A 12,138-nucleotide genomic window follows, 5' to 3' on the forward strand; every position below is an offset into this window, starting at 1 on the left:
AGCAGTCCTCCTTCCGGGAGTGGACAACTGGGAAGCAGATTTCCTCAGCAGACACGATCTCCATCCGGGAGAGTGGGCTCTTCACCAAGCGGTGTTTGCAGAGGTGACAAAGCGTTGTGGAATTCCGCTGATCGACATGATGGCGTCTCGTCTCAACAAGAAGCTTCCGAGGTATTGTTCCAGGTCAAGGGATCCCCAAGCCAGTGCAGTGGATGCCCTGGTGTCTCCGTGGGTGTTCCAGTCGGTCTATGTGTTCCCTCCACTTCCTCTCATTCCAAAGGTACTGGGGATCATTCGCCGAGCAAGGGTTCAGGCGATTCTCGTAGTTCCAGATTGGCCAAGAAGGGCCTGGTATCCGGATCTTCAGGAATTACTGGTGGAAGATCCTTGGCCGCTTCCTCTAAGAGAGGACCTGTTGTTGCAGGGTCCATGCGTGTTTCCAGACTTACTGCGGCTGCGTTTGACGGCATGGAAGTTGAGCGCCAGATCTTAGCTCGTAAGGGTATTCCCGGGGAGGTCATTCCCACTCTCATTAAGGCTCGGAAGGAGGTTACGGCGAGACATTATCACCGTATTTGGAGAAAGTTTATTTCCTGGTGTGAGACTAAAACGGCTCCTGCGGAAGAATTTCACTTGGGTCGATTTCTCCACTTTTTGCAGGCAGGCGTAGATGCAGGCCTGAAATTAGGCTCCATCAAAGTGCGGATTTCAGCTTTTTCTATTTTCTTTTAAAAGGAATTAGCTGTCCTCCCAGAGGTTCAGACTTTTGTGGAAGGAGTGATGCATATCAATCCTCTGTTTGTGCCTCCTGTGGCACCATGGGACCTTAAGGTGGTCTTGCAGTTTCTCATGTCTTCCTGGTTTGAACCTTTTGCGTAAGGTTGAGTTGAGGTTTCTCACTTGGAAGGTAGTCATGCTGTTGGTTCTGGCATCTACCAGGCGAGTGTCAGAGTTGGCGGCCTTATCTCATAAGAGCCCGTACTTGATTTTTCATTCGGATAGGGCGGAATTGAGGACTCATCAACAATTTCTGCCAAAGGTGGTTTCTTCGTTTCACATTAACCAACCTATTGTGGTGCCGGTGGCTACGGATGCTGTGGCAGTTCTGAAGTCTCCTGATGTTGTGAGAGCTTTGAAAATCTACGTCGCCAGAACGGCTGTTGCCAGGAAAACTGAGGCGCTGTTTGTCCTGTATGCTTCCAACAAGATTGGTCATCCTGCTTCAAAACAGACTATTGCACGCTGGATTTGTAGTACGATTCAGCAAGCTAATTCTTCGGCTGTGCTACCAGTGCCGAAGTCAGTAAAAGCCCATTCTACCAGGAAGGTGGGCTCATCTTGGGCGGCTGCCCGAGGCTTCTTGGCTTTACAGCTTTGCCGAGCAGCTACCTGGTCGGGTTCAAACACTTTTGCAAAGTTCTATAAGTTTGATACCCTGGCTGATGAGGACCTTGCGTTTGCTCAGTCGGTGCTGCAGAGTCGTCCGCACTCTCCTGCCCGGTCTGGAGCTTTGGTATAAACCCCATGGTCCTTTTGGAGTCCCCAGCATCCTCTAGGACGTAAGAGAAAATAGGATTTTGGTACCTACCGGTAAATCCTTTTCTCCTAGTCCGTAGAGGATGCTGGGCGCCCATCCCAGTGCGGACTGTTACTTGCAGTGTATTCTTGCGGGCTAAGTTATTTTATACACGGATTGTGTATTTATGGTTTTCAGCTTGTTGCTGTTGTTATTTCATACTGTTATCTGGTTTACTGTTACTCCGGTTGTACGGTATGTTTGTGGTGTGGGCTGGTATGTATATATGTATGTGTGTATGTGTGTGTATATATATGTATATATATATATATATATATATATATGTGTGTGTATGTATGTATGTATGTATGTATGTATATATATATATATATATATATATATATATATATATATATATTGTAGCCCTTAGTTAAACAAAAATCCTTTCCTCGAAATGTCCGTATCTCCTGGGCACAGTTCCTATAACTGAGGTCTGGAGGAGGGGCATAGAGGGAGGAGTCAGTTCACACCCAGTCAAAGTCTTTTCAGTGTGCCCAAGCTCCTGCGGATCCCGTCTATACCCCATGGTCCTTTTGGAGTCCCCAGCATCCTCTACGGACTAGGAGAAAAGGATTTACCGGTAGGTACCAAAATCCTATTTTTTTATTTTATTTTTTTACCATAAAAATGTTCTCTAATTGAATAGCACGAAAATGTCCATCAGTCAAAAATCGCGCTATCGAGCTGTTTTTATCAGCCTATTTTCCCAGGTTTTAGGAATAGACCCCTATCCTTAAACATACAGTAGTTGACTTAATTAGTATTTTAAGCCAGGGCTTGACACATTTTTGTTAATTCTAGTAGCCATCTTAAGAGTTTAGTAGCCTGACCGTTGTCAGTGACCAGAATATATGAAAACTTATATAAACTACAACATGTGCCCCTTCAATGCCCCTCAACCACCCACATGTTATCAGACCACACACATGCACCTTCACTGGTCAGATTCTGCTACATGCCCATACCTGCTCCCAATTCCTAATATACCAAACAGTATGAGCCCAAATTCACATTATGCCACGTGTGGGATGATGAGTAATATAAGTACATAGGATGAGACGTGTAACTTGGGGGGGGGAGACCTTGGGAGGGATGGTAGCAGAGTCACAGATCTGCTAATTCTTCTTACATTTAATGGCCAGATGCATCCCAGCTCATAAGATGACATTACAACCACAGTTATAGATGCATGGCCCAGCATGTGTAATCCTATATTTACTCACACAAAGACATGGAAGACAAAAGCCCAGCCACAAGGTCTCTCCAGCACGTTGTACAGATATCTCTGCAGACTTCCATACTTAACGTTCCTCCGGGTGCTCTGTCTGCTTTTATATGACTTTCACAATAAACTCATGTGAAACCCTTGCTTCCCCTTGCGGTTCTCCTGCATGCCTCTACCTATCCACATACAGCCACTGGTCGTCTCTACAGAGGTGTCCACTTACATCTAGCCTCCCTGCACGTTAAACAGCTCTTCTAGGCATGCCGTGCTGTGGTGTGACTTGGTAGCTCTGAATGTCTTTTTGTGCGACTTTTTCCATTAAAATGCATCTGCATCACACTAGTATGCACAAGCAGCTTTTGCTGATTAAAATATGCGGCGCGCCTATATTCTGTGTGTAACCGCAGCTGTATCTGTATACGATATGCTATGCTACAGTGGTTAGAAAACACTGTAAGGTAGCATTGCATATGCAGATAGAGCCACGGTCACACACAGAATATAGCATTTTAAGCAGTCTGCTTGTGCGTCTTATGCGCATAGCAATGCGAATAAGATGCATTTTAAGAAGATACCTGACGCTAACAGAGTTGCACAGGACTTGACATTGGGCTTTACATTCTTCATGCCATAGTAGCAGTCTCTGGCTCTCCCCCTGGCGCTGCTCTTGATTTAGAGCTCAGAGCCTCCCACATTGCCTTAACTCTGGCTGCGAGGCATGGCGTCCTTGGTGCAGGCAGAGACTGCAGATTCATTGGTGTGTGTAGGCAGCAGCATTGCTGGGTGCAGGGGACAATGGAACTGTACACACAGTGAGAGCCGGAGGCCAACCCAAGATCCACAATGCCAATCTGCAGCAGGTCTTTATCTCCCCTTTACCGCTAGTAGTGTATCTTGAGTTTCGGCCCAGGCAGATTAGAGGAGGCAGAGCCACACTGCTTCAATGTGGCGGGAATGCACTCCTCATTTGACAGGCACAAGTCGAACCGCCCACTCCTTTATCTACGGATTGAGCGTGCCACAAGGGTTCCACAGTACCTCACAAAGTGCATAAACAAATGAGCAAATTAAGAAAACTGTAACTTACAGTACAAACAATGAAAGACAAGGATATAGTTTATAAACTTTGCTGCCTCAGCGATTATAACACTCAAATAAGCAGCAGGGAGGAAGCAACTATAGGTTAGGTGCTCTTGTTGGGAGTATGGAGTAGATGATAGTGAAAGTAAGGGAAGGAAAAGCACATAAGGGAATGAGGGCCCTGCTTCTAAGAGCTTACATTCTAAAGGAATGGGCAGACAGAAATCTAGGAGGTGGGAGTTTGAGGAAGCAATCTGGAGGGGTGATGAGCAGAGTGTAAAGGGAGATTAGGTTAGAGATCTTAATGGGAGATTATTGGTTAAGGGCTTTGTAAGTGAGTGTTAGAAGTTTGAATTTGATTCTGAAAGGGAAGGGAAGTCGGTGTAGGGCTTTTAGGAAATGGGAGGCAGACGTATATTTGCAGAGGAAGATGAGCCGTACAAAAGCATTAAAGATAGATTGGAGTGGAGAGATGTGGGAATCTGGGAGGCCAGATAAAAGGAGGTCACAGTAGTTAATTCTGGAAATGACCAGTGAGTGGATCAGGGGCTTAGTACTTCGATTCTAGAAATATTTCTGAGATTGAAATGGTAGAACTGCTAAAGGTACCAAATGTGAGGTTTGAAGGAGAAGAATTCAAGGATAACTCTAAGACCGCGCACTTGTGGGCTAGAAGAGATGGTTGTGCTGTCAACAGATAATGAAATAGTGGGTGTTGTGGTTATATGGAAGGGTGGGAAGATGATCAGCTAAGTCTTAGGCATATTAAGTTAAGAAAGCAATGATATATCCAGGAAGAAATAGCAGAGAGACAGTCTGAGAAATGAGTCGGGAGGTCAGGGAAAGAAATGTAGATCTAAGTGTCATCAGCATAGAGATGATATTGGAGACCAAAAGAGCTAATGAGCTCGCCTAGAGAAGCTGTATAGATGTGGCCTCCTACATCTGTGCTGCAGTCACGCTAAACAGCCCTTCGGCATGACTCGTTGCACAGAGTGTCTTTATGTGTGACTTTTTCCGTTAAAATGCATCTTAGTTGCATCTCTAGGAAAACACTGTAGCTTAGCATTTCATATGCAGATACAGCCCCGGTCACATGTATAGACATGCTGCATATCATTTTATATAGCATAGGCTGCTTATGTGTCCAATTTGCATAGCAATGCGAATAAGACACTTTTTCGGCAAAAAATAGACGCCCGTTGTTAGCATTGCTGCCAGGAACTGCTGGCTCACTCACACCAGGCATCTCTCGGTGCATGGAGTATTGAGGCAAGATGTGTGGGGACACATCTGTAAAGGGAGAATATTAGAACAGAACCTTAGAGAACCCCGTAGTGTTGGTGGAAGTGGAATAACGAGAGGAGACGAATAAAAAGTGGTCAGAGGTAGGAGGAGAGCCAGGAGAGGGCAGTATAACAAACTGAATGAATGAAGGACCTGCAGGATGAGAGGGTGGTCCACCGTGTCAAAAGCAGCAGCAGAAGTCAAGAAGAATGAGCAGAGACTGGTGGCCCTTTTATTTGCCAGCAAATAGGTCATTGCTGACCTTCACAAGGACAGTTTCAGTGGAGAGTATGAAAGCCAGACTGAAATGGGTCAAGCAGGGATTGGGAGGACTGGAAGACGTGTTAAGGAGGTTGTAGACCATACATGCAAGGAGTTTGGAGGCGAGAGATTGGGATGTAGTTGGAGAGTGTTAGGATAAAGGGTGGGTTTTTAAGAATCGGGAGAGGTAAAGGCATGTTTCAACGCAGCGGTGACAGTTCCAAGTCATTTGTCAAAAATGTATAGATTTTATCAAATGTGTAGTTTTCGTTTCCTTTTTTGGACATTGCACCTGGAATCTGTTTTGTTTGTTACAAATGTTTTCACTTGGACAGCAGTGGTTGTATCCTTCTTTTAATAATGTGTATAGCAATAAAACGTTTAACTATGGGTTAAATTGTTATTTTTCTTTGTCAGGAGTGTGGGCTGTACCGTTGTGGAAATGCTGACTGAAAAGCCACCTTGGGCGGAATTTGAGGCCATGGCTGCCATCTTTAAAATTGCCACCCAGACCACCAACCCACAGCTGCCAGCACATGTGTCGGACCATACCCGGGACTTCCTGAAAAGGATTTTTGTAGAAGCCAAGCTGAGGCCATCAGCTGAAGAACTGCTGCGGCACACATTTGCCCAGTGTCACTAGCAACTTCCCAGTGATCTGCTCTTCCTTTTTGCTGCGTTCCTTCCAAAGCTGATGGCACTTTAAAGGCCAATTAAAGACTCAATAGAATGACAAGAGAGACCATTAGATTCCTCTCGATTTCTCAGATCTTTTTGGAGAGGGCTGCAGCTTTTGATCTAGTGAACACTGAGAGAAGACTCCTGATTTTTGAAGCTTGGAACTTGTTTTTTCACAAGGTACAACCGCCGTTATTCCAAGTCAAAGCACTTTATAGAACATTTTCATTCCTTGTCCCCTAGAATCGGGATCTTTAGGCTACAAAGGTGGAAAAAAAATGGTTGTAAAGAACATGAACATGTCAAGCGGCGCGAGGCAACGCCACCTTTTCTGGGTAGATTGTGTGCCTGGTGTAAGCACTGCTTGGGATCAGAGCTGCTTTTTTTTTTTTTTTTTTTTTTTTGGTTAAATATTTTCTGTTCAGTTTCTATCAATCTGTTTTTTTGAGTCGTCATGCATACTGTATGCTAAGATAAGATTGGGTATTACACTTGTGACTTGACCTTTCTAGCAAACTTATTTGGGTCTTTAGGCCCTCATTATGTGGAGATGATGAAATAAACATTACGGTACAAAGTTTGAGTTAGATTGGTTTAGACCAGGGATTGGGAACCTTCGGCCCCCCAGCTGTTGAACTACACATCCCAGTATGCCCTGCAACAGTTTTAGCATGGCCAAATAGCAAAACTGTAGCAAGGCATGCTGGTATGTGTAGTTCAACAGCTGGAGAGCCAAAGGTTTCCCACCCCTGGTTTAGACAGAAGCAATAGTTTTGTTTCTTAGATTATTTTTTAGCAGTGTTGCTAGATAAGAAAGTACACATCTAGGGAATATTTGGTACATGTCAGAAGTAAACCTCAATAATTGGTATAAAAGTCATAAACGATAGAAACATGGGTCCATTTTCTGTTTTCCACAAGCAGAAATCTCATGTATTTCATGGCTCCATATTGCCTTTTGTTGTTTTAGACTCAGTTGTGCTTTTGAGCAACCCCTTAGCACTTTTTAATTGATAATGCTTTTTAAAAACATAAATGCATCATGGATTTATAATTAAGTAGATCACAAGTCATGTTTTGTTTTTTTCAAAAACCCTTTAGTGAGTTCAGCCATTGTGGCAGACAGCCCGTGTATCACTGACTAAGACTATCTGCTTCCGAGGTTTCACTATGAGCTAGAACCCAAGTGACCTCACTGGGGCACTTTTCGGATGGGAATGCAGTTTACAAGCTCACGAAGTACAAGCAACATCACCGGATTGTGAACATTGGCTCAATTAAAAAAACATTTTTAAAAAGTGACAGAGGCACATTTATGTCTGAGAACATATAATGAAACAACCCAGTTGTGGTGTTGGTTATATGATTTAGTCTTGTGTCAGTGTGTAGGGACACCACTCCATTGCATTTGTTTGTGTAGGATAGAAGATTTTTTACAATTTAAAAAAACAATGTATGTTACAGTATACCATGGTGCACCATGCAACTGTCCTGTGGCAGGCAAATTGAATTAGACAGTACAGTTTACCTAAGAGAATGCATACTGTTGATAGTTATCTTCTTGTTCTGATATTCCTCTGTAGTACGTTGCTGTCTGTTGAGAATGTTTGGGTGCACATAACAGTGATACCAAAGAGGAGGAGCATTTACAACATAACCCGCTTTTTAGAAATTCTACGTCCCCAGGGCACTGCGTCACAATATAAATATGTAGTTACTGAAATCTAGGGTGACTTCTAAAATATATAACAACTTACAGGGTATCATGAAATCGAACGGTCTCTATCTTGACGTGGGGATTTTTCGGAGAAGTCTTTATATAAGACTAGTAATAAGCGGCCATTACTTATTGTGGTCTGACACAGGTTACCATTATACATTGTGTTTCAAAAAGATGGATCAGATTTGAAATCACTATATTTCTGCAACCACGAACTGCCCATGAATGTAACTCTTACCACTTAAATGAACGGGGCATACAGTTTAAAAAGACTACCGCTAGATCCCTTTCCCAGCGCACCAACAGCCTCCAGCCTCAGTGGTTCGCAAGATGGCAGCCGCGCAACACAAATCCAATTGGGACGAATTCAACTATCGTATCGATGTTGTCTGTGCAGCAGGTGGAGGGCACATAGAGTATTTATAAAATGGTTAATAAAATTTGAAAACTCGTTAAACTGTTTAACTTTTTGTGTAATAGTAACATGTTGCCATCGTAAAATACTGTGTATTGCTTTGAAATTGGGTCCATCTTTTTGGAACACCCTTTGTTCTACTCTAAATCTTCCACTTCACCACCACCATGCTGGTATATCAAGCTGTAGTTTGACAATGGATAAAACTTGTTTTTCTTCAGTAATTAATGGCAAGGGGGGATCGTGGGGTGCCTTTTGTGTGTGCAGGTGGTGGAAGACTTATCTTAGACTTGTCATCTAGAACCATGCTCATCTGCTCACAGCTGGTACCTTCCTAGAAGATTTTGCCAAGTGCATGTATGTCAGCAAATTTTTTACCCATTATTGGATAGAGACTAGTAACAGAATACATGAGGTTTCCTTCCTTTACAGAGGTTAAGACTCCAGAGCAAACGTTTGTGTTTTCCTCATACGTTACTTCTATATCCCATGTTCGCTGGGTGAAGTGAGTGCCCCCCCCCCCCCCCCCCCCTGTCTCCCCCCGCATGTTCAGCACACATCGTGGTGTGCTGAGTGGTGGGAGAGATGTGTGCTGAGCGGTTCGCTCAGCAGACATCTCTCCCACATCGGCCCGTCTATATGAGCCTTTACTCTAGAGCTTTTCTTGTATCCAGATATTTGTGTAAATTATGTAGATGATGAACTCGCCATTACATTGCATTTTGTTTTTTTCTCGTTCTATACGACACTCCCCGAGTTCCTCAACATCTCTAATTTCCCCATTTATATACTGGGATTTGAGATTTTCCTTTACACCCAGACAAATTAATTGATCTGTCATTATAATCCTCCCCTGTATTCTAACACGGGAGATATTCTCAAATGAACAGTAGTGAAATCTGGAATACGGTGGTTTTGTTCAACATTTTCTTAGGTTTAAGCTTTTATTTATTTTTGCCCTTTAACTGCAGTACATATGACTATAGGCACTTGTTTCCCACTGAGGCACTAGTCTCCCACTGAGAATTATAAATCGAGACATGTATTATTGGATTATCTGTTTTTCATTTTAGGAATTTGTTTTTTCGTTCTCTTAATAGTGGTGTAACAGTGACCTTTAACAGTAGGGACCACTGTTAACAATGCTTGGTGTAATTCATGTGTGTATGCTGTGTATATCACTTTACTACCATACTAGTTACCAGCCTGTCAAAATGATGGAACAGCATAACAGTAATGTCAGCGCCCGAACGAAGCAACAATTAAAGTGCTCCTCCGGGTGCCATCTAGTGGCTGCCAGAGCTCAAAACACTTGAATTCCCCCCATAGAGGTGACGAGCAGCGTTACTTTTTTATTATATGGGATAGATTTTAATTACAGTGACCGTGAGCTGGTAAAAATGATTTCACTTAAAATATTGCATCGGCCTGTAGGCTACGGGTTTGTCTCAAAAGCCATTATTGACCATCTTGGTCCTTGGCAGTTTATAATAGTGCCTTTTACTCGTGTCTGCGTGTATCTTTTTGTATACGTTTGTGATTCAAGTTTTTTTATGTATACTCTTATACATACACGTATGTATGAGAAAGCTATATATGTACAAGGATACGCTGATGAGGTTACTCAAGAAAGTGCCAAATGTATAGTAATATCTATTGTACATTTCTGTAATAACTAATCCCTGCTCTTGGACTATATGTATACTGTATGATCTGGTATTGCAGTCTTTCTGGAATGCATATCTTCATGGGTGCAAGAACAGTGCATTACAAATGATTCTAAAATGAGGTTACATGTTTATTATGTTGTGTATTTGTCTTACTGGACTTTTTGTAAATGTGGAATGATCAATAATTGTATTTATTCACAAAGGTCATGTTGAGCAGCTTTGGATAGACTGTCCAATTGTAAACGGACCCACACAAAAAAAGCTACAGAATTGACCAAGCTTTTTGGTGCATTATTTAAGGCACTTTTTACATATTAATGCCAAAGATGTATTGTGTATGTAATAGAATTATTACTTTTTTGATCAACGTGTATTTCAGCTGCTCTCACGAAAAGCCTTGATTCTGAAAACATTTGCAGAGCCTTCATTAGTAACAATTTTATGTGATGTTTCAGTTGTGAGTTTTTCAGGACCGTTTTGTCATATACTACCCAAAACTCAGTCTCTTGAAGCTATAAACTGCCACCCCTATCGGAGATCACTGCTTGTTGAAGGAATTGTCTACTCTTTGGTCTTTCTGCTGTGTGTTGCCTGCTTTTAACAGGACTATTACTGTACACAAGTTTCCCGAGCACCGTTGACCAGGCTGCTGCTTGAAAATCAGGTGCTGCCTTAATTGACTAATTGTAAGCTGTCCAGGTAATGATGGCAGATTTATGTACAGCAGTAGTTCTGTTTGTTTTTTGTTTTTTTAAGTATCTCTGGAAGCCAAGGAAAGGATTCCACGTTTAAGTTAAACAGTGGGTGACAGTAATAGTTTAAGTTTACACTACTTAGACCACTCCCCTTGTTGGGCTTATTCACGCAATAGCACAGACTTGCGTTGTGAATGCATTGTGATATGGCCACAGTGAAATTTAAGTGGGCACCTGCATTATGGCCACTGATTCCGCCCTATTCATTTGCAATAGTGCGGCAATTCAAATCATGCCAGTCCTGGAACAACAGCTTTCCCGCTGTGGGCTAATTACTGTGCACAGGTATGTGAAAAATAGTAGGTATACTGGCCTCTGACAAAGCAACACCAATGCTTGCCCTGTTTTCAGTGAGCGGTGCCCACCTGTGCGCGTGATGAGGAGGGAATGGGTCTCTAATGTATAGAGATTGCAGGAAAAGAACAGAAAGCAGGGTGAGCAAGACTGTTCTGCTGTCCCCGATACTTACTGTCTCCAAGTCTAACATATACTCTTGTGGTGGTCTCTGCCTATGGCACTTTGCAGACTACTTATATGCAGTGTTTTATACAACTGGTATTCCACTAATGACTTATGATATTAAATTTTGTTGTAGAGGTTGCTTTTCAGTGTGGTTTGCTGAAGAGAAGTCATTCCCCAACCACAATTTGTGTGACATGATGTATTCCATGTCCAAATGTGTAGCTTCAGTCAGTGAAAGTGGAACACACCAGCTTACACAATTCCCACTTCATGCCATTCGTGTTTGACAAAGTGAGGTTAAGGCCCCTTGGTCAGTCTCCATTTGTGTTGTGGCCTGTTGAAGGCCAAATATCTACTTTATAGTTAATGAAGTAAGATGAATAAAGATATAGCTTGTTCTTATTTCATACAAAGAACCAGCTGAGCCCCCCACATAGAGCGCCAACATTTACTATCTGAGCCATATCAATCAATATTCAGCCTTTGTTCAGTTTATTAGGAAATGGTACATTCCGGACACGTGAATGTCTATTCAGCCTTTAAAATAGGACCCGTCTACATTGTGTGCACTTTAAGCTGTATAATCATCTTAACATCGGGACTAAACGGTTCAACATGAGATGCCTGTGTAGAAAATGACCAATCCATTGTATTTGTCCTCCAGGGGGAGTTTATGCTGAGGGGTTTAATTAAAACAATTCTATTAAAGCAGGGCCTATAGTCACCCTGCTCTAAAAACAACTGTAAATAGCCTTTTTTTTTAATTTTTTTTTTTTTTTTATATATATTTCATTTAAAAAAAAAAAAATTCTATATATATATATATATATATATATATATATATATATATATATATATATATATATATATATATATATATAATAAAAAATAAAACTTTATATATATTTCACAGTATAATTTCGATTTGGTACAATCTTAAACTTGCAGGAGTAACATTGCTTTGGTGAGAACATACCCTAATAAATTATTTGATATATTGTTTAAAACC

The 12,138-nt window shown here is 42.0% G+C and overlaps 1 protein-coding gene across 2 annotated transcripts in view; it reads left to right on the top strand.

Annotated features, from left to right (window-relative positions):
- The window catches only part of MAP3K2 (mitogen-activated protein kinase kinase kinase 2), a 261,008-nt gene extending 249,098 nt beyond the window's left edge, over positions 1-11,910 (top strand). The window contains exons 17-18 of one of the 2 annotated variants that reach the window (XR_010182011.1): positions 5,847-6,287; positions 7,209-11,910. Coding sequence is in view for 1 of the 2 variants with exons in the window: in XM_063933967.1 (XP_063790037.1) it covers positions 5,847-6,072 (226 nt within the window). In the remaining variant the exon portion in view is untranslated. Of the gene's footprint in view, positions 1-5,846 lie in introns of both variants that reach the window. The other variant, XM_063933967.1, reaches the window with a different exon arrangement.
- The last annotated feature ends 228 nt before the right edge of the window (positions 11,911-12,138 follow it).

This window comes from Pseudophryne corroboree, chromosome 7 (genome assembly GCF_028390025.1).
Source record: "Pseudophryne corroboree isolate aPseCor3 chromosome 7, aPseCor3.hap2, whole genome shotgun sequence".
NCBI classification, from domain to species: Eukaryota; Metazoa; Chordata; class Amphibia; order Anura; family Myobatrachidae; genus Pseudophryne; species Pseudophryne corroboree.